Source organism: Scylla paramamosain, chromosome 11 (assembly GCF_035594125.1).
Source record: "Scylla paramamosain isolate STU-SP2022 chromosome 11, ASM3559412v1, whole genome shotgun sequence".
In the NCBI taxonomy this organism is placed as follows: domain Eukaryota; kingdom Metazoa; phylum Arthropoda; class Malacostraca; order Decapoda; family Portunidae; genus Scylla; species Scylla paramamosain.
Genome location: NC_087161.1, coordinates 12,345,001 through 12,366,355, shown reverse-complemented (window position 1 = coordinate 12,366,355; position 21,355 = coordinate 12,345,001). Strand labels below are relative to the sequence as shown.

General features: G+C 40.1%; 1 protein-coding gene and 1 long non-coding RNA gene across 5 annotated transcripts in view; one reads left to right on the top strand and one right to left on the bottom strand.

The window, feature by feature from the left end:
• LOC135104959 (IQ and AAA domain-containing protein 1-like) overlaps positions 1 to 21,355 on the top strand; it is a 528,680-nt gene that overhangs the window by 192,941 nt on the left and 314,384 nt on the right. For all 4 annotated transcript variants that reach the window (XM_064012787.1, XM_064012788.1, XM_064012790.1 and 1 more), the window contains one exon: positions 15,869 to 16,039. In XM_064012787.1, coding sequence (XP_063868857.1) covers positions 15,869 to 16,039 — 171 coding nt within the window. The remainder of the gene's footprint in view (positions 1 to 15,868; positions 16,040 to 21,355) is intronic.
• Positions 1,938 to 2,660, bottom strand: LOC135104669 (uncharacterized). Its single transcript, XR_010270479.1, has 2 exons — positions 2,511 to 2,660; positions 1,938 to 2,410 (listed from the first exon to the last, which is right to left on the bottom strand). It is a non-coding gene; the product is annotated as an uncharacterized LOC135104669 (long non-coding RNA).

The following is a 21,355-nucleotide window of genomic DNA, read 5'->3' as shown; positions in this document are numbered from 1 at the left end:
ATTGATTATAGGCTCACACTGACTGGTGGTTGTCTTCGCCATGAGCATAGTGAAAGCTTCACCTGCTTTCCTGATACTGGCAGCATTCTTGAGAATGGTGGAGACAAATGACTGAGCCAGACCAAGTGAGCATTCAATGGAATTCACTCCTCTAGAATGTCTCCTCAGAATCACTAATTTCGTCTCAAGACTGATGCTTCTCCTCGCTCTCTTAGCCTTGTTAGGGCAGTCAGTGGAGCCAGCAGGATGTCTGGAAGCCAAAGTTGATGATATAGTCACTGATGTTGTATATCACTGGCAAATCCTGGGCACTTCCAAATACAACACAGCTGTTGAACACAACGAGAGCACAGGAAACACTGGCCGCTGGAGTGTTGTGGTGCTACGATCATTCACTCAAACAAATGCCACTACACTTGTGTGCAGAGAGGGTGAGTGCACATTTGGGTGATCATAAAAGCGAAGCATAACCAATCATATAGTAGGCAAGGAGTAGTAAGGAAGAATGATTGTAAAAGCGAATTATCGTATAACTATGAATTGTAAAGCGAGGGTATATATATATATATATATATATATATATATATATATATATATATATATATATATATATATATATATATATAAAGGTTCCCAGAGCCAGAGTGACATAAGCGACCTCATGGTCAAAATAATTGTTTTTATTGCATTGTCTTCCCCAACCTTCCTGTTGTGATGAGAGAGAGCACAGTTGTCAGAATGGACTCACAATAGGGTAAAAAAAATGCATCCAAATGAAATTATCCAAGGGACACTTGAGTGATAGCTATCAGTTGCTGGGTTAAATGACAGACTGCTGACTTGATTTTGCTTTTACACAACACATAAGCCTTTTATTATTATGGCAGGCAACAGTATATCCCCTGAGGAGCCAGGACTTTCCAGCGGAAGAAAAAGTGTGCTTAATCCTGTAGAATGGAAGAAAAATATCACTAAAAAACGAAGATACATGGGGAGAAGCCTATGTGAGCTGAAGTATCGGATGATTCTATTGTTTCTTTATAAATATTATCCTTTATACCAGTATATTTTCATAATGTTTATTAGTTCTCTTTGTTTTGGTTTCTTCCAGTATAATTTTTCAAACTTGTATCATTCTCTTCGTTTGTATTCATCTTAGGAAGTACTTGTATGCCACTTCTGTTTTTACCTCATAAAATTGGTAAGTTCACTAAAAAGGAGATTTTTAATCTTTGATTCACTTATTAGTATATAGAAAATAAAACGTGATTATATAATAAAGAAAATAAACAATGTTTGGGCACTAGATACAATTTTGATGTAGCTGTGTGATATCTTAAACAGAATCATATCAGAGAAAAACGTAGTCACCTATTTATTTTTAATAATGTAATTAATTATAATTTCATAATATAATTCAACAAAATTGTTGTAAAGTGCATAAATTACTTAATATTTTGATATCAAACATTACTTTTTTTTTATTTTAATCCATTGAAGAGATATTGCATTTTGAAACTTGCAAATTTTGATGGTGTTTTCCGCCATTTTGCTTATCACTCTGACACGTCATATATATATATATATATATATATATATATATATATATATATATATATATATATATATATATATAGAAACATATGAATATATATATATATATGTAATATATATATATATATATATATATATATATATATATATATATATATATATATATATATATATATATATATATATATATATATATATATATATATATATATATATATATATATATATATATATATATATATATATATATATATATATATATATATGTAATGAGTGCAGAACTAGGGCACAGTTAACCTACCTTAATTAGGCTCACCAAGCACTCACCACAAGAACCCACTGATTAATTTAAACCTCCTGCTTAGGTTCACAGAAACCCGGGCCACAATTTAAAAATTTAATGGTTGAGTACATAATAAAGAAAACACAAATGAGTACATAATAAAGAAAACACAAATAAAATATGAGTGCTTAACACTCTTAGAGGCCACACTGCTGGCACTCCAAAATACCTGATCCCATGAGAAAATGGGTAAATCCACATACAAATAAACAGGAGAAATAAACACTTCACGCACCATCACAAGAAATGTTATATGCCACTGACACTGTCCCACCCTAACCAGTACCCCCAGGACCCTCACACCCTATAGGCCCAACCGCACACCGACCCAACGCGCTGAAGGTACACCACTACCACTACCCTGAAGTACTGCAGCTCTTCCTCCATGCACGGCGGTACTAACACCATAGCAGCCAGGGACAGCAAGTTCCTCACTGCAGCCTCCTTAGTTCACAGTATCTGCTACGGTGTCACCTCACTGATGTCCCACAGCACACTGCCAAGACCAAACTCCTGCCAACCAAGCGTACAAATCACCACCCTATCTCCCAATAATGTCCCCCAATGTACACTGTTTCACCATGAAAGAATACAACAAATCCCAATAACATACCTGCAAATCAAATGGCAAATCCACCACTACTCTGCACCCTGTCTCTCTCTCGCTCGCCTCTCCCGCCAAAATCCCCACAACAACAAACCTTCAGAGCCTTAAGACTCGTTTTGGCGGGCCTCGCTGACTAGTCTGTGAGCCTCTAGCAGGTGCGCCCACTTCAACTTCTTACATATATATATATATATATATATATATATATATATATATATATATATATATATATATATATATATATATATGAAATATATATAGAAACAAATTACAATACCAACTTTTCACAATAGTTGTGAAAGGACTTACAAAGTCATGTGCCAGGGAGAGACAGACAAAAACAAAGACAACACAAATAATGAGCGACTACCCTCATGGTTGCCGTACATGCTTAACTGGATATTTTGGACTGAACAATCTTCAATATCTCGGAAGACCAACATTGCTCCCTACGCAGTGGCAAGCTGGGAGTCAAGGAAGAAACTTAACCACAGAAAATACATCATCTAGCCCGAACAAACAAGGTTATCAGTCAGGACCAGTTGCATTTGACAATTATAAAACACTCAAGACACAAGAAGGGTGTGAGATGCCAAAATATCCAGTTAAGCATGGGCTGCCGCCCATGCTTAACTGGATATTATGGACTGAACAATCTTCAATATCTCGGAAGACCAACATTGCTCCCTACACAGTGGTAAGCTGGGAGTCAAGGAAGAAACTTAACCACAGAAAATACATCATCTAGCCCGAACAAACAAGGTTATCAGTCAGTCAGGACCAGTTGCATTTGACAATTATAAAACACTCAAGACACAAGGAGGTTGTGAGATGCTCACCCCGCTTTTCTCGCCTCACGAGTACTTTGCTCTGAAATAAAAAATGTTACAAAAGATTAACATGTGCTTATAAAAGGGGCTAGGTGGGATTTGATTCTATTATAGTGAAGGGCATCTCTTCTGCTATATTATTTAGGCTCAGTTCTCAGAAATGAGGGGAAGTAGGGGAAGAATCTAAGGAAATTTGATGCAGGGTGGATGACATGGTTTTACATAAAAATTAAAGCACGTTGGACCACGATTAGCATCACAATTCTCTCTCTCTCTCTCTCTCTCTCTCTCTCTCTCTCTCTCTCTCTCTCTCTCTCTCTCTCTCTCTCTCTCTCTCTTTTCTCTCACTACTACAGTGCTACTCGTAACATGCCCTCTCTCAATCAGAAAATTTTGGAAATTATATGAACTTACACAATATTTGTTATTCACAACAAATTAAACTCACAGCTCTGTACACATAACCACATAATTTACATTCATCATACTTCAACACATTAGAGCAACCTATAGCATACTCATGGGAGCACAAATTACAGATTTACAGAGAGCACTACAACAATAACACAACAAAACTATCATGACAACAGTGACAAACAAGACCACAGCTTAGCTCTTCTTCAGGACACAGCAGGTGCCGCTTCTTCCTCCTTTTCCTCCTATAAAACCCATCTCTGCCTTTCACACAGGACCTATACTGGTCTCCCTGGCAATGTTGGCTGCTGTGAGGACTTACTCCTATAGGGAGTCTCTTTTAGATCTCTTTTACTTCACCAGAGATGGCTGCTCTAACTTCTGTGAATCTTATCTTTCCTCCTCCTCCTGCATATCTTACTTTCGCTTCTATCTTCCCTTCTACTCCACCTCCTCTCACTTTTCCTTCTCTCTCTGCTGCATGACCAACTCCTCCTTCTATTCCTTCTTAGCTCAACACAAAGAGTTTCCAAGCAAGAACAACCCTGCATCCTTGATACACTCAACTCATCCACTAGATGTCAGTGTCATGTTCGTCACATGCGGGACCATCAGGTATTTTTTTTTCCTGGCTGAACAAAACCCATTTCTGGACCACCAAGAAGGACTAATTCTCTGGCCCCTCTATTACTTATAACTGGAGGATACACTCTGTACTTTCCATCACTGTCCTTATCTCTACTCAGCCTTGCCTGCTCTTTTCTCCATGGAGCCTTCATGTCACATCCATGAAATAAAAAAAAATTGAAAGTGCCACTTTCTCTGCAAAAATAAGAGAGGTCACCTACCTGCTCTTACTCAAACAACTGTCCTCTTCTGTCAGATATAGCATTACTACTACAAGCCACTTTCACTGACCATCCTATGACACATGAGTGACAACAACGAGCCGATGGCTGCCTCTTTCCAGAAAGCAACAGTCACTCTCACTCAGAGCAAAACTCCCACACTTGGTCATCCCAACACAAGTCTCTGTCTCCATGCCAAGCCTGCAACATGCAACTGGGCCAACTCAACAGATCCCAGCAACTTCTCCTGAGTGCAATTCACTCTCCTCAAGCTTGACTCCTTGTTCTCTAGAGAAGGACAGCACCAATCATGACACACCGTACCACACAGATCCAGCACCTGACACTCACAGACAACTTGGCCACATGAACCCCTTCCAGCAACAGTGTGGGTGCTTCATGAGTGGAAAGCAACAACTCACCACAGGCAGCCTAAGTCAACACTGTTTCAATGTCGTGCTGTGATGTTGCCATCAGTTACAATATTCTCACCGAAGGAAGGAGGAATCAGACTACCAACATCCTTTACCGTCCTTATGCAAGGGAAAACAGCATCAGCATAATGCGGTGGAGAGAGGCCCCAAATAGGAGGCAATCAGGCTTGTCCATTGGACCAACACAGCAGCACTCAAGAAACATGGCCACACCAGGCTACCAAAACTGCTGCAACTGCTCCCAAGTCATCCTGAATCCAAATCAGCCAACTACCAGTCTTACACGTGCTACCTGCCCCCTGCCTCCTTCAGTGTGGATAGCACAACAAACTGGAGCATCTTCCCTCAGTCCTCCTTTCTCTGCTGGCTATTCAGGACATTGCTATTCACTGCAAGCTCTGCCCAACCTTCTTCCTCACTGCCATCTCCTGCCTTGGCAGGAAGTGAGGCAACGCATCCCTGAAAGACAGAACCCTCCTCAGTAACGCTGGCAGCTACATTCTCAGCTAACAAAAGGGCTTACTCAGTATGTAAACTAACACCCACTGTGTCTGGACCCGGCAGGGGAGTAGCCAGCTCCCTGCCTCCGGTACACTCCGCATGGGAGGAAACTCCCACCTCCCTAGCAGTGACCCCTAACAGACATACCAGACTGGGACTCGGACTTCATACCAGAGCCCACAGCTTCCAAACCAGGTGCCAACTCAGCCTGAGCCCCACTTTGATGGTGCTCTGCAGGATGAGGCAAACAAACAAACCAGATATCCAAACCAGACACTCCAGCCTTTACCTTGGCAACACCCCCAATCAAGTCATGTGCTTTTTGCAGTGGTTCTGCCATAGTAGAGTCAGCCCCAGCACTGTGGCTCAAGAACAAGCCCAACTCTGGCTTACCCAAACCCTTGCCAGCAGTGGGACACGCCTCTCAGCACTCTGCCCAAAATATGACATCAACACCAACTTTGTACTCCTTTAGTGGTGGCCCTACCCAACCCAGCCACTGAGGGGGCAAGCCAGCCCAGCTCAGTGCTGGTCACAAGCCCGGATAAATGGGGAGTGTTGCTGACAGGTCTAGTCAACCGAGCGTCAAAAACAAGACCAAACATAAATAATGAATCTCGAGTTATTTGCTAACTTCTTAAAATTATAAGAAGTTAGCACTGCAACAAATGAAAGACATTGAGAATGTTGCTAACTTCTTAAAATTATAAGAAGTTAGCACTGCAACAAATGAAAGACATTGAGAATGTTGCTAACTTCTTAAAATTATAAGAAGTTAGCACTGCAACAAATGAAAGACATTGAGAGTGACACCACTAAAGAAAATTACAGACAAGCAAAGAAGCAGGCAAAAAGAGCAGTAGCCAGAGCAAAGAATAATACATACAGAAGAGATTGGTATAAGAGGCTGGATACACTAGACGGAGAGAAGATTATATACAGAGTAGCGAAGGTAAGAAATAAAATGAGGAAAGATGTTGGTGAAGTAGCAATAGTAAAGGACCAAAACGGAGACATTCTTATGATGGAAGAGGGCATAAAAAGAAGATGGCAGGAATATTTCTCAAACCTGTTAAATATGGAAAATTAATATGAAGAACTGAGTGAAACATTACTAGTGGAAGGGCCAATACCCAACATAAGTAGAAGGGAAGTTGATAAAGCCATAAAGAAGGGAAAGGCTAACAAGGCAGGAGGAAAATCTGAAGTAACAATAGAAATGATTACAGCACTGGGAGAGTTTGGACATACTCATTGTTAGAAAAGATTTGGAGCACAGAGAAAATGCCTGAAGACTGGAAGGAAAGTAGAATGGTTAAGTTGTATAAGCAGAAAGGAGATATATTAAGTTGTGAAAACTACAGAGGTATTAAGCTGTTGGAGCATAGTCTGAAAATACTAGAGAGAGTGATAGAAGGGAGACTGAGAGAGGTGGTCAAAATACATAACCACCAATTTGGATTTATGAGGGGATTGAGCACTGTAAATGCAACATTTATTGTGTGACAGATACAGGGAAAATATCTAGAAGGAAACAGAAAGGTGTATTGGTGTTTTGCGGACTTTCAGAAGGCGTATGACAGGGTGCCTAGGAAAGTATTGTACTGGAGTTTGGGAAAGAGAGGAGTGCCAGAAAAGATGATAAGACTAGTGAAAATGATGTATGAGGGAGCAAAAACAACAGTGCTGACAAGGTATGGGGAAATGGAATCCTTCCCAGTTGAAGTAGGACTCCATCAGGGATAAGCTTTGAATCCTTTTCTCTTTCTCATAGTGATGGACACAGTAATGATGGATGTGAGAGACTATGAGGACTTGTGGGAGTTGCTGTTTGCCGACAACCTAGTCATCATTGCGGATATGGAGGAAGAGTTACAGAAGAGATATTTGTTATGGAAAGGCAACCTGGAGAGAAAGGGAATGAAAGTGAACGCACAAAAGACAGAGGTAATGGTAAGCAACAGAGAAGGTTATGAGGAAATAAATGTAACATCAGAGGATGGCATAAGATTGAAGCAGACAAGAGAGTTCAAATACCTAGGATCAGTAATTGCAGAAGGAGGAACAGAAAAAGCAGTTAGACAAAGAGTAAAAGTTGGATGGGAAAAGTGGAGGGAAGTGAGTGGAGTAACCTTAGATAAGAAAATACCATTGAAGCTGAGAATGAAGATATACAGAAGTGTGTTAAGACCAGTACTTCTGTATGGTGCAGAGACATGGTCTTTAAGGAAGAAAGGAAGGCATTCTGGAGAGAACGGAGATGAGGATGGTGAGATGGATAGCTGGCATTTCACTGTTAGAAAGGAGACAAGGTGAAGATATAAGAAGAATGTGTGGATTATGTAATATCAAGAAGGCAAGAGAAGCACGACTAAGATATTCTGGACACGTGATAAGGAGAGAAGAGGATGAACCAGTGAGGAAGGCAATGATGGTGAAGGTTAGGGGGAGAAGGAAGGTTGGGGGACAGAGGAGTGATATGAACAAGCTGGAAGTGCAAGAAGATGATGCAATGGATAGAAACAGATGGAGTAGGATAACTCGAGCGGCTGACAGTGGGATTAAGGTCGTATGAAGAAGAAAAGCAGTGGCCCTGCCCTATTGCAGTCGATCCCATGAGTCACAGAGAGTGCGGGCGTCTGGCACAGCGTTGTACTAGGTAAATACTGCTATTTTTTTATTCTATTCTATTTTATTTTATTTTATTTATTTATTCATTTTTTTTTGTATAAGTGACCAAAGAAACACGGTGGTAAAGCTGCTGCATTATATTCATAAAACAAACTATACAAAAGTAAATAATGAAATGAAGTACCGACGGGTTGTGTGTTCACCTCCGAGACCTGAGTAGATGTGACTGGGATGTCCGCCAGCGAGGAAAGGCGGACACAGACTGGAGATGATATAGGAGTGGTTGCTGGCCAGGTCAGGTCATGGCCAGGACTGGCATCCAGAGACAAAGGGTGTGAGGGTTGACCTCACACCATGTGGTTGGTTGAGGCTGGCGTCAGGAAAATGGAATGTGGGCAGGGGGCGAAGCATCCTGCCACAATGCTTGGCCACCCATCTCGCTGTGTCCACACAGTGAACAAAGCACATGGGGTGATGCAAGGATACTGAAGTAATAACTCACATAAAAACATGCTTATCTGTGTAAGACATGTGATTTATGCACCATAGCCAACTGCAAGGCTCACAGAACAAAGTCACCAGAAAAGTGAGTATGCATTGGCGAATTACAAAACTCACATAACAAAGGCATCAGAAAAGAGAGCACAGTGGCCAAACACAAAACTCACACTAACTGTGACATCAGCACAGCGAATCACAGGCCAAGAAAAAACTAGGACAACACTACAGGCCATAAAGCAAAAGAACAAGGCGTTTCTATGACAAATAAATTGCAAAATAAAAATAATACACTGCAAAAATCATAACACAGCACTGATAACACACATGATGGCTACAATAACTTCATCGAGTATGGCGGTTGAGTGGTCTGCATGGGTGCATAGATGGCCACAAGAAGACACCACAGTTTGCAGCAGAATACTGATAGCTGAGTTATCCAAAGTCTTGGAACAACGGGATCAGCAGCAAAGCAGTCAAGTTGCTTCGGTGACAGCTTAAAAAGTCCAGACTTGAAACAGGGACGGCATTGGTGACAGCTTGAAGTCGTATGGGCACAGGCTAGTGGAGCAGGCTAGGCATAAAAAGCTTGAAAGAGGCCCAGAAAGCAGTTTGAAGAAATCACCATAGACTTTTAGTACTGTAGCAGCTTGCGGCGGTGATGGCTTAGCATAAATGTGTCGGTGACTGCTTAGCAAGTAACCTGGAGGCAATGATGGTAGCTGGAGTAGCTGGCGATGAGCAGGCAAGAGACGTAGGCCAGGAGGACTTGTAGCGTCTTCTTCCACCGCGGTCACCTGTATTTTTATGTATTAGGTAATTTTGTATAGGTGACCAAAGAAACATGGTGGTAAAGCTGCTGCGTTATATTAATAAATTAACTATAGAAAAGTAAATAATGAAATGAAATGCACGTCCACCTCCAAGGCCTGGGTGGGATGTCCGCCAGTGAGGAAAGGCAGACACAGACTGGGGATGATGTAGGGGTGGTTGCCGGTCACAGCCAGGTCTGGCATCTGGAGACAAAGGATGTGAGGGTTGACCTCACACAACGTGGTTGGCCGAGGCTGGTGTAAGGTCCTGGGAGACCAGAGAATGGAATGTGAGCGGCGGGTGAAGTGTCCCGCCACACTTTAGCACAAGTAACATCACCCAAATTTGAATTCTCAGCCACAGCCTCCTCTGGGACTTGGTCTGCAGAGAGAGAGAGAACTCACTCAGGCTCTCCCACCTGCGGGGTTATTTCCTAAAAGGAAGTAAATGCCCAAAACTAGCAGGTCTTCTGCTAATGCCACCCATGCCTCTGTGGTCACTAGCGGGCATGAAATTTTCATCTCTGCCATAGTGAAACTTTCTGCTGTGCTGACCCCATGGCACAACATAGCCTTATCAACTTACTTCCCAGTAATATTTCTACGGAAAGACTGCTGGGCCACTGAATTGTGTAATACAGTGACGAGGCACTTAACCCCCACAATCTCAAGTGCCTTGACACAAAAATATAGACGGCACCAGTCCAAACCAGACCTCATGGGGGACAATGAGGTATTAATAAATGAGGAGGTAGTCTTTCTCCCCTCACAACCAAATACTGGCTAGACCTCAGTACTCCTCTAGTCTCAGCCATGAGACACAATCAATGTCACAGGCTGTGTGGGGCAATTAGTAGCTGTGGCAGTCACAAGCTTAGGGCAATTAAACTTAAGGTGCCCTGTATTCTTACAATAGTGACACATAGGCTGCATATTATATCTGGGAGTGTTGTACATCATGCTCCCAGTCCGTCTCCTTTGGGGACTTGGTGGAGACTTCTTGCTAACAGGACTTATCCTACTTAATTTATTTCCACCCCACTACTGTGATTTGGGTTTCTCACCAGACCGACGCTGGCCAAGCCTACTGACAAACCATTACTTGCTGTGCCATACAGCCAACATGTCCAGTGAAGCACCAGTTGGTGGGCTAATACATAATCATCTGCCCACATAGCAGGTGCAGGACGACTCATTACCGCCAACTCAATACCGCTGATTCAACGCCGGTTCAACTCCATATCAGAACAATTCAGTGCTGGGACAACTCAATGCTAGGACAACTCAGCGCTAGGACAACTCATCACCAGGACAACTCAACGGCATGCAAACTATGAAACTTTTTCATCGACTTTTTAAAAACAAATAAAAGTAATTTATCAATAATAATTTTAAAACAAAACTTTTCAAATTGAATAAGAGTATTTTATTAAGAATCAATTTTTAATACATGACTTAAATTTTAATTTAGAAATTTACTGAAAATTGTATGCAATTCCTCTCAAATATTCAGTGGGAGATCATTGTGAAAAAAGAAGAAAATTCTACCATCTGCCTTCATATGCTTATTCAATTTAAGGAGAGGGGGATGACCTTCAATTAACTACTCAAAAAATATATCTCGGTTTCTTTTCACCTTCTGCAGCCCCATAATGAATCAACGTATTGTGGGGTACTCCATCCCCAGCTCTGTTTGCAGTCTTCTATTTGCTGCTTCAGCATGGTTATTTGTCCGATCTTCCTTGTGCAACGTTCTCTTGTAAAGATTTCACATTTCAGGAGGAAAGAGAAGGGGTCTTCTACTGATTTCACCTTGATTTGGTCTTCCAATATAGTTATCTTCGAACCAATTCATTAATGCTGTAAGTTCTTCAGGTATGTCCGCAGAGAGGGCGTCAATATAAGTATCAATATGTGGAAGAGGAACAAATGTTAAACTTAATTTCATCTTGGTTTTTACTGCAAAGCTAGCATTGTTGTTGTACATAGAAGTGTAACCCATGGCAACTGTCTTTTTGTGGATATTTTGTGATAAATGGGAAAACATCCTTTCATTTCAATTTCTGGAAATGCTTTTTCATGACTGTAAAGACTGCTTGTTTAAAGTCGCAAATAATAGATGTTGGGTTTAGTGTAGGCATGACATCTTTGAGCATTTCAAACATCTTTGCATAAGTTGATTGCTGTTTGTTTGGCAAAAGTGCATAGGTAATCAGAATAACTCCATCAAATTTCTTTGCAAGAATGATGTAAACCTGCGAAAATAATCTTGGTGCTATTTTAAAAGTTCCATCGGCATACCAAGTATCAGATGAACGTAAATGCTGCAGCCAACTTTTCTTCCAAAAAGCAAAATTCTATGTAATCCAGGGCCACTATTGGTGATCAAGAAATTTTCTTCTCTTCCTTTTTCTGGAATGTAAATTTTGTATTGGTGTGGCAATTCTAACTCTTGAAGATCTACAGTATTCGGAGGGGGAGCACTTACGGCTTTCCTTGTATGTTTAATCGTTTTCCTCATAGCTGAAGCATCTGGCAATGATCCCAGCATAGCCTGAGATATATTTGTTAATACTTCATTTATTACTGCACTTGGCCTTTCAACAGTATCTTTGGTACAATGTTTCAAGGTTGTGTGCACTTTAGCCATTTCTGTGTTGGCTGCTGACGAATAATGGGAATGCTTGTTTACTTCCTTGATAACTGCTCCAAATTTCGTATGAATCGTTGCATTGCACCTAAAGCCTTGGTCACAACAACAAAATGTTGTTGTTGTCTCTTTTACTAAACTTATCAAATACAAATAAATGGTCTTCGTGTGTGAATATTTCTTTTCCTCTTTGACTAAGAATTTGCTCTATTTCTATTTTGATGGACTGATAAAAAAAAAGTCTTAAAGCCGATCCAAAAGATATACACACTGACAGCCAACGCTGGTATGAAGCAATGAATTCTTTCTATGAATCATTTGAAACTAAGTAGTTTGACTTGAATGGTGGTTTGTTAGCCGAATTTCTTCTACAAATAATTTGAAACAATCTAAATAGTTTCAACACCAGTGGTTTGTCAGCTGAATTCCTTTTATGAATCATTTGAAACAATCTAAACAGTTTTGACACTAGTGGGATTTTGTCAGCTGAATTCCTTCTATGAATCATTGGAAACTGCCAAAATTTCAATAATTCACAACATGAAACGGTGCACAAGTTGAGGCTGATCATGGACCAAATAAAACGCTCATTAGCGTTGAGTTGTCTTGGCGTTGAGTTGTCCTAGCAATGAGTTGTCCTGGCGTTGAGTTGTCTTGGCGTTGAGTTGTCCAGGCATTGACTCAGTGGTGTTGAACTGACGACATTGAGTTGTCCCTTTCATCCACACAGCTGCCTCCTTCAAGGTCTTAAACCTCTTTTCCTGGAGTAGTGGCACAGTTTCCTTCTCGCCCCCATTAACAAACTGTTCCATCACCATCAGCTCCTTCAGTTTACAAAAGAAGGTGGCGTGCTCGCTAACAATTCACTTTTCAGAAGTCTTCTCAAGGTTGTGAGCACATCTGAGACAGGAATAGCCAGACATTTTCTTACCTCCACAGAACTAATCTATAAGCCTCCAGCCGTAGCTCATAGGGTCTTAAAATATCAGCCTTAAATTCATCATAATCCTTCAAATCATCCACTGACATCCTATTATAAACTTCCAGCACCTTGCCTTTCAGCATATTAACAACAAAGCCAACCCAACGTTCCTGAGATCAATGAAACTCTGCTGCCTTCTTCTCAGACCTCCTTAACCATTCAATCACCTTTTTGTCAAACTCCAGTATCAGTTTCAAGCTTCTCACTATCTGGCTCTCCACCATATCTTCCTTAACTACTTTTTCTCTCTAACTACCATGAGTTAAATTAATCTCTATTCAAGTCTTCTCCAACTGAAATTTTCTGTTCTCAGCCTCTTCCCTCTCATACATTCTTGCCCCTTTCTCCACCTCAAGTAACCTTGCCTTCTCTTCGGTCTCAAGCCTCTTCACCTCCCTCCTGGCCTCAAGTCTCCTGGCTTCCCTAGCCTCCTCACCTTTCAGTGTCCTTGCATCAGCTTTGGCTTTCAACTCGATCCTCCTCATCTCCAAATTAAATCTCAATTTCTCAGACATTTCTTCTGTGTAGGATCCTCCCACTTTCCACTTCCCACCCGTTACCAGCCTTTCTTTCCATAGTCTAGGCTAGACGTAAACACACAGAAAACAAATAAAACAAATAACACTGAACTGTCTCTCCTATGTGAATGCCAGAACTTCCAGCTTTAATCTTGGAGAGGTTGCCAATCCTCTTACACCCAAATCCAGTCCCTCTAATAGCTGCCACTCCTTTGAGTCAGCTTCTTCCTAGGCTACTTCCCATGCATCCTAGTGCAGGGCACATACAGTACGAATCCATGCAGTTTGCTGGTCACAAACAGTTACCAAGCATCAGAGGTTGCCACCCTGTTTCATCCAACCACAAAGGATACAAATTATGGCACCAACTTCTCACAATAGCTGGGAAAGGGCTTGCCAAGTCATGTGCCAGGGAGAGACAGACGAAAACAAAGACAACACAAATAGACCAAAATATCTAATGAACAACCACCCTCATGGCTGCTACCCACGCTCAATTGTATATTCTGACACCCGGCCTTGGGCCAAACAATCTTTAATTTATTGGAAGACCAACTTTGTCCCACATACAGTGATGAGTCAGTAGAAAAGGAAAAAAAGTTAACCATAGGCCACAGGAAATATACCCTCTGGCCTGAACAAACAAGGCTATCAGCCAGAACCAGTTGCATTTGACAAATACAAAACACACAAGACACAGGGAACTCCACAGACAGGGAAAGAATGGGCAAAGGCCCTCTCATCTCTCCAGTCACAAAACGTCAGGACACACAAATTACCAAGTGGAGCCAAAACGAGGCATCTTATTGCCTCAGTTAATGAGAGTGGCAAAACACCTAAAGTGTCCCTTGTTGGGGGGCTAATAATAGTTTGGTGGGGGCCTACCACTGGTGAAACGCCTGCAAGAATTATTGATACAGCCCTCTAGTATTCCCCCAAACCTGCCAGCTCATCAAGTACACATGTCTAACATCTTGGCTCTAACTAACTGCAAGAATGCCCCAGTAAACAGAGGGAAGATAGAAAATAGGCGTGGTTTTCTCACGTGAGAGAGTATGGTATTAGGAAGGGAAGGAAGGAGAACTGGAGGTAAGACACTTTGCCCTGCTCTCCATGCTTCACTCAACTACTTCACTCTGAAATAAACAATAGGTTACAAATATTAATATGTGCTTATAAAGGGGGCTGGGTGGGATTTGATTCTTTTATAGGGAAGGGCAGCTCTTCTACTCTTACTTATTAGACTCAGCCCTTGGAAATGAGAAGTGGGAAAAAATCAAAGGAAATTATTATAGGGTGGGTGGTGTGCGGTTTTATATAAAACTCAAAGCATGTGGAACGAGGATAAGTCACCATAACTCTCTTTCTCTCTTGTGGTGCTACTCATAATATATATATATATATATATATATATATATATATATATATATATATATATATATATATATATATATATATATGGTGTTATGGGAGGAGAGTCACATATTCTCAGATATGAAAGATCAAATCATTCTAAGTCGGAAATGTTGTATGGTCAAATGCTTTTAATGTCATTGTTTAGAAGTTAAAGGACATTTTATTATGAATGCACTAAGAACTGGTGAAAGGGAATGGTGCAGGTGAAGTCAGCAAAGGTGGGTGTTGGCATCATGAGGATGTTACTTGATTACGCATGAAGGTTTTCATAAATAAAGGTATGATTGAATTCAAGAATGAAGTGTATCATTGTAGCAAATGATAGCTGAACCATAAACTCAATATGGCAACATCAGGCAGCTGGATGTTGCAGGATGGCCCATGTGCAACCACTTGCCATTTATCCTCATTCATATTTAAGTGTTCTGTAATTTCTATATCATGGTGTTAAAAGTATTTGACCATGTAATATTTTATACTTAAAATAACTTGATCATTAATTTCAGATAGTGTATGGCTTTTTTTTTTTTTTTTTTTTGTCTCTTGTAGCTTTACATCCAGTTTCTCTAGTCTATCAGGGGTAGGATGATGTCTCCTAATGAAGGATTTTGGACTTGGCATGTATAGTGTATATAATTTTCTGAACTGAAAAGAGGGTACACCTTAACATTCATGCGTCATTTCATGCTTCATTTTATAGATTAATCTATTGCATCTATTTTCACTTTTATTATGCATCACTTTTTTGTGCAGTATCAACATTTAAATAAAAATGTCTGTTGGAGATAGTACTCATAGAACTACATCTCTCTCTTGATTCACTCCCACAGAGGAATGCCCTGATTGACGACTGTCTGCGGAGGGCGGGCTTAGAGGCCGTATCTGAGGATGAAGTGCTGCCTCTTAGTGTGCCAGAGGCCATCTTACTGCTTCAGCGACATGAGCGGGCCAAGCAAGGCAGGGGCAGGGCTGACCATCGCAGAGATATGCTCGCCAGGCAGGTAAGGATCTTTATCATCAAATAGCTTCTACTGGATTGTTGAAGGTATGACATCAAATTCAGATGGATCAATGACGATCGATGAATGATCAAGGACAAGTATCAGAAATTAACTTTACATCCCATACAGCATTATGGCAGCACGTATACAATCATCATCCCTCAACAGTAGTGAGGTTTATGGAACAAACATCCACGAATGTTGAAAATCTGTAAGTACCTTTAGAATGCACCTTTAGAAATTACCTTTAGAATGCTTTTGTATGCACCTTTAGAAAACCCTTAAAGAAAAAAAAGAAAAGAAAAAAAAATACTGAACCCTAATGGTGGTGTGCCCACTTAAAATCACTCCTGGTCCCCATGGTCTTGTTTAAGTAAAGAAGAACCTTAGGTACATGTAATATTTAGATACCTTATTTAACATTCAATAAAAAAAAATAATAAAAAAGTAAAATAGTGATGAATATTCTGATGTGGCCTCTTGCTCCACCCTCCCAACCTCTCAACTTCACAACCTCAATTGCCAAGTGACATCACCACATGCTCTGCTTAAATATTGTTACTGCTGTGGAAAACAAATACACGTGTTTTGTTAATATATTAAGTAACTACCATGAATTTTAACAAACAAAGATAGCAAGGTGTCTTTGAAGGTCTCTTACGGGCTATGATGGAAATTTGATGACAATGTTAACAAATGAAGTAATGGTGGCAGTGAGGGTGAGGGAGAGGGGCATCTGTAGCAGAAAGTGCGCACAGTTGGTTGCAAGAAATTGACAACATTTTCAGGCAGTGAAGGGAGTGAAAGTTGGTGTGTGTGTGTGTGTGTGTGTGTGTGTGTGTGTGTGTGTGTGTGTGTGTGTGTGTGTGTGTGTGTGTGTGTGGTAAGCCACACTGCATGAAATTTAAATCAGTGGCAACTCATGAAAAAATCTGATCCATATACATTTCCCTTCTGGCACTAATCTGTGAATAATCAAATCTTTGAATGTTGAACCCATGAATGTTTTTGGCTGACTGTACATTGTTAAGATTAACTTTCAGAATATAAATTGCATACTATTTCTTGGATAGTGATAAACTACAGTGTGCTTAAATTTTTCCTGGATAGAACAATAAGTGTGGTGTAGAGGATCATTGATAAATAATGGTAACAGAAAGAGAGTGGATGGTGGGACAGAACCCTGATAAACACTACTGTTAATAGACTTCGGAGGATAGTGGCCATTTACCACAGCAGCAGTAGAACTGTCCGTAAGAAAACTTGAGGTGATTGCAGAAAGAATGATAGAAGCTATTTAAGAATCTTTCTGTTGAGGATAGACTCAAAAACATGAATGACAAGAAATTTAAACAATAAGGTGATATTTTGAAAGATTAGAGTTGTCATCCTTTTTACAGGTTATATGTAAGTAAACTTCCAGCAGGACAGAAAGGTAGATGTAGACAGAGTTAGTAGAGTTTAACTAGTCAAGGTGTAAGCATGGAGGCATATCTTCAGAGAACAATATGAGGGATCCCACTAGGTTCGTTAATTGAGGGCTAAGGCCATGAAGGTCAGGGAAAATATCATTATGAAGAACCTTAGTAGCATGAATGAAACATTTTCGAGGGTGGAGTAGAGGGAGGAACAAGCCTTGAATCATCCACAGTAGAGTGTGAGTAAAGACTTTAGCTTTAGGGATTGATGAGATGCCAGTGATGCCATCAGGTTGAAATTGAGGAGGAAAAGATGAAAAAACAGTTTTTAAAGATACTTTTAACAAGGTGTCAGAAATTATGAGGGGAGTTAGAGCTAGAAAATTTTTAGACATTTTATATTGATGAAGAAGTGTTTTGGCTAGTTGGAGAAGAACATTGGCATGATTTTGGGCAGATGTGTAAAGCACATGAGTTTCAGGTGATAGAAGGCTCAGGTTCTGTTTGTGGGCTGCCTCTCTATCATGTATTGCACAAGAACAAGCACGGTTTGAAATATTCAGGGTGAGAGAGTGAGGAATGAACACCTCCATTATGCACTCCATTATGCACTATTCAGCACATAGAGATGCTGTCAGAGGTAGTATGGAAGTTAAAGCCTTATACCTGACTCCATGAAATGCTTTTGATATAAGATTATGAAGTGACAAATGTTTAAGAATCTTTTTGTTGCAGGTAGATTAAATATTTTAAAAAGACAGGAAATCAGGGCAGCAGGTCACTAGTTTAAAGGATTAGAACAGTCACTCATTTTAGGAACAGGCTGAATACAAGCAAACTTCCTGCAGGAAGAAAAGATATTGACCGGGCAATTTATGAGCACAGATAACAATAGGAAGGACCCCATCAGTGAGCACAAAGGCACACTTACAGAGAACAATAGGAGGGACACCAAATCCATGAGCCTTTTTGAGGGTTAAGGCCACTGAGGACATGAAATACATGGTTAGGAAGAATTTTAATAGGGGGCATGAAATAGCCAGAGGGTAGAGCAACCCAATTAATCGTCCAACACTATGTTTTTAAAGAGTTGAGCTTTAGAGACAGATAGGATGGCCATCAGTGGTGCCATCAGGTTAAAATAGAGGAGGAAAAGATAAAGAAAACTCATTAGACTATTTTTGGCTAGCTGCCAGAAGTTTCAAGGGGACTTAAATTAAGATTTTGTCATATTCTGTTGGTGACAGATTTTGGTTAACTTAGAATCATGCAAGAACAGTCTTGGCATGATTCTTAGTCCAACAAAAAATATAAAAGTGCATGAGTTCCCAGAGATGAAGGCTTTGGTACTGCTTTTGGGCTTTGTCTATCATGTATCATATGCGAAAAGGCAAACTTAAACCAAGGTTTAAAAAAAATTTAGATGAGAGGAAGAATACAGAATGTACTCTTCAACATTGTGTTCAGCACAGAGATAGATCCCTGACATGGATGTAATAGTCATGCTATGGAAAGTCAGAATATTTCCTCAGGTCCCCCAAATTAGCAGAGGTAAAATGCCAGACTAATATACACTTCAGAGGATCATGAGGAAGAATTTGAGTGATTGGACAATATATAGATATGAACAGAGGGCCCCAACAGAGAGGACACTGACAGAATAAGCAAACTGATTAGATATTCAGGAAAATTCAAGATTGTTAAATATATCATCAGGACAATCATGGATATGAGTAGGCTGCTGCACTAGTTTCACAAGGTTGTGGATGATTGCAAAATTAAAGTTAATTCATCATATTGGCTAGTGAGGGGAGATAAGAATTGATGGTGAACACTGAAGTGTCCATTAATGGAGATCTCCACAAAAGGGAAGTGAGTCAGAATATGCTCCACTTTGGAAGTTAAATGGTTAGAACATTTAGCTGAGAGGTATACAGCACAGATGAATGTAATTCAAGAGTGACTGAAGTATAAGCCAGATGGCTAAAAATTAATAATACTTAAGAATATAGACATAAAAGTAATATAAAATAATTACCCACATAGATATAGATACAACATCCAGGTTTGAATTGAAGGTGTGGATAGAGAAAGTAGGAGGGAACAGAGAAGGGGTTGTTGTTACTAACCTTTGATATTGTTTCAGTGAGGAATATGGAGTTTATTAATGAAGAGATGATGTTCTACAGATTGAAAATTAGATCTAAGGTTACTGAAGTTCATGTAAACATAGTTGAAGGAAATGTCAATACACTGAGTCAATACCAGAATGGTCTGTCCTGAGGACATTTTTGGTCCCATGCCATAGATGAAGACTTTTTTCGTGTATGACCATTTTGAATTTTGAATGGAGGGTGTAGATGTGTAAGGTATATATAATGTATTGTGAGTAGGAAGAAAATTGTCCTTAGAATCCATGCTGTGACTATTCTCTTGTACTGATACACAAATGGAAGTCACAGCTAGATCAGAAGCGAGTTCACAACACCCACCTATGCCAGTGTTATATAACCTCCCTTGGGGTAATTATGATTTTGTCAGGTGTCTATTGTCTCCTCCTAAAAAAACATGCAATAGATACCTGCCACTATTTGATATGGATTCCAATGGGAAGAATAAATGTGAAGTCAGTGCACTATTGGTCCTCTGTCTCCCCTACCCCCTTTAGACTCAAAACATTTCCAGCTGAGCATTGAAAGTACAGAGAAATGCCAGTGTACTGCTCCTCATTTCCTGTTTTCTGCTGTTGCTTCCAGGTTGCCCACCATATCTGTGACCACAAAAGATTGCAATAGTGATGTTGTGCCATGCCACCAGGATTTAGACAGCAAATCTTGCATACAAATCAGATCATGCAGTGTTTTTCAACTTATGTGACTTATGTGGGAAGCTGTCCATAGGGTGGACAAGATTATGTCCATTACATATACTTGTGCATGTAGATAAAAGAACTGTGTACCAGGTGAAAGATGCCCTGAAGGTCAATTTTTCTTGGTATATTATTCCCAGACTTATCTCAAATAGAATAATTATATATTTGTATATTGCTTATTAACTTATTATGAAATTATATGAAATTTAATTCTCCTCTCTCTCTCTCTCTCTCTCTCTCTCTCTCTCTCTCTCTCTTTCTCTCTCTCTCTCGGCTTATGCACATACAGCCAAGGAAGGAGTCACGTCCCTGATATGAAGTGCATTACAATTAACTACACTCCCAGGCAGGCTGATATGGAGACTCCTAGACTACCCATATACAATGGGACATACAGCTGGTAATTACTCAATTATCCCCTTAAAGCAATTGGCCTGTCTAACTGTAAAATCCTTTCCAAACAATGCTGTCTGTCTTCATACATCTATCTCTTGTGTGGTAGCTGGACTGTGACTAACTGGCATATGAAAACACAGCTTGCAGCTGCATCTCAGGCAGTGACTCATGTTAGAGTGGAGGAGGAGGAACTGGGGCACCCCTACCCATGCTTTCCTCACACTTACAGTAGGATGCTAACTGATACAAATAAACTAATTTACTTCTGGAAATTCTGGTGACTAAACTATAGGGGCTGGATAAATAGTGATTACTTTATTATCAAATACAACTCTTCTACTAACTGCTGAGTGAGACTCAGCTTTAATGAACAACAGGAATTAAGAAAAATTATGTGGGAAATATAGGTGATTCTGCAGGGGTAAATATTATACAAAGTGCTGTGGGCTAGGCTACCTGTAAGAGACATGTTAAATTCTCTTCCCCATCCTGTCTCTCTTCCTTTTCTCTTTTTTTTTTTCCTTCCTTCATTCGTTTTGTTCTTACTTCTTCTCTTCGTTTTACATCGCTGCACACAACAATATATATATATATATATATATATATATATATATATATATATATATATAT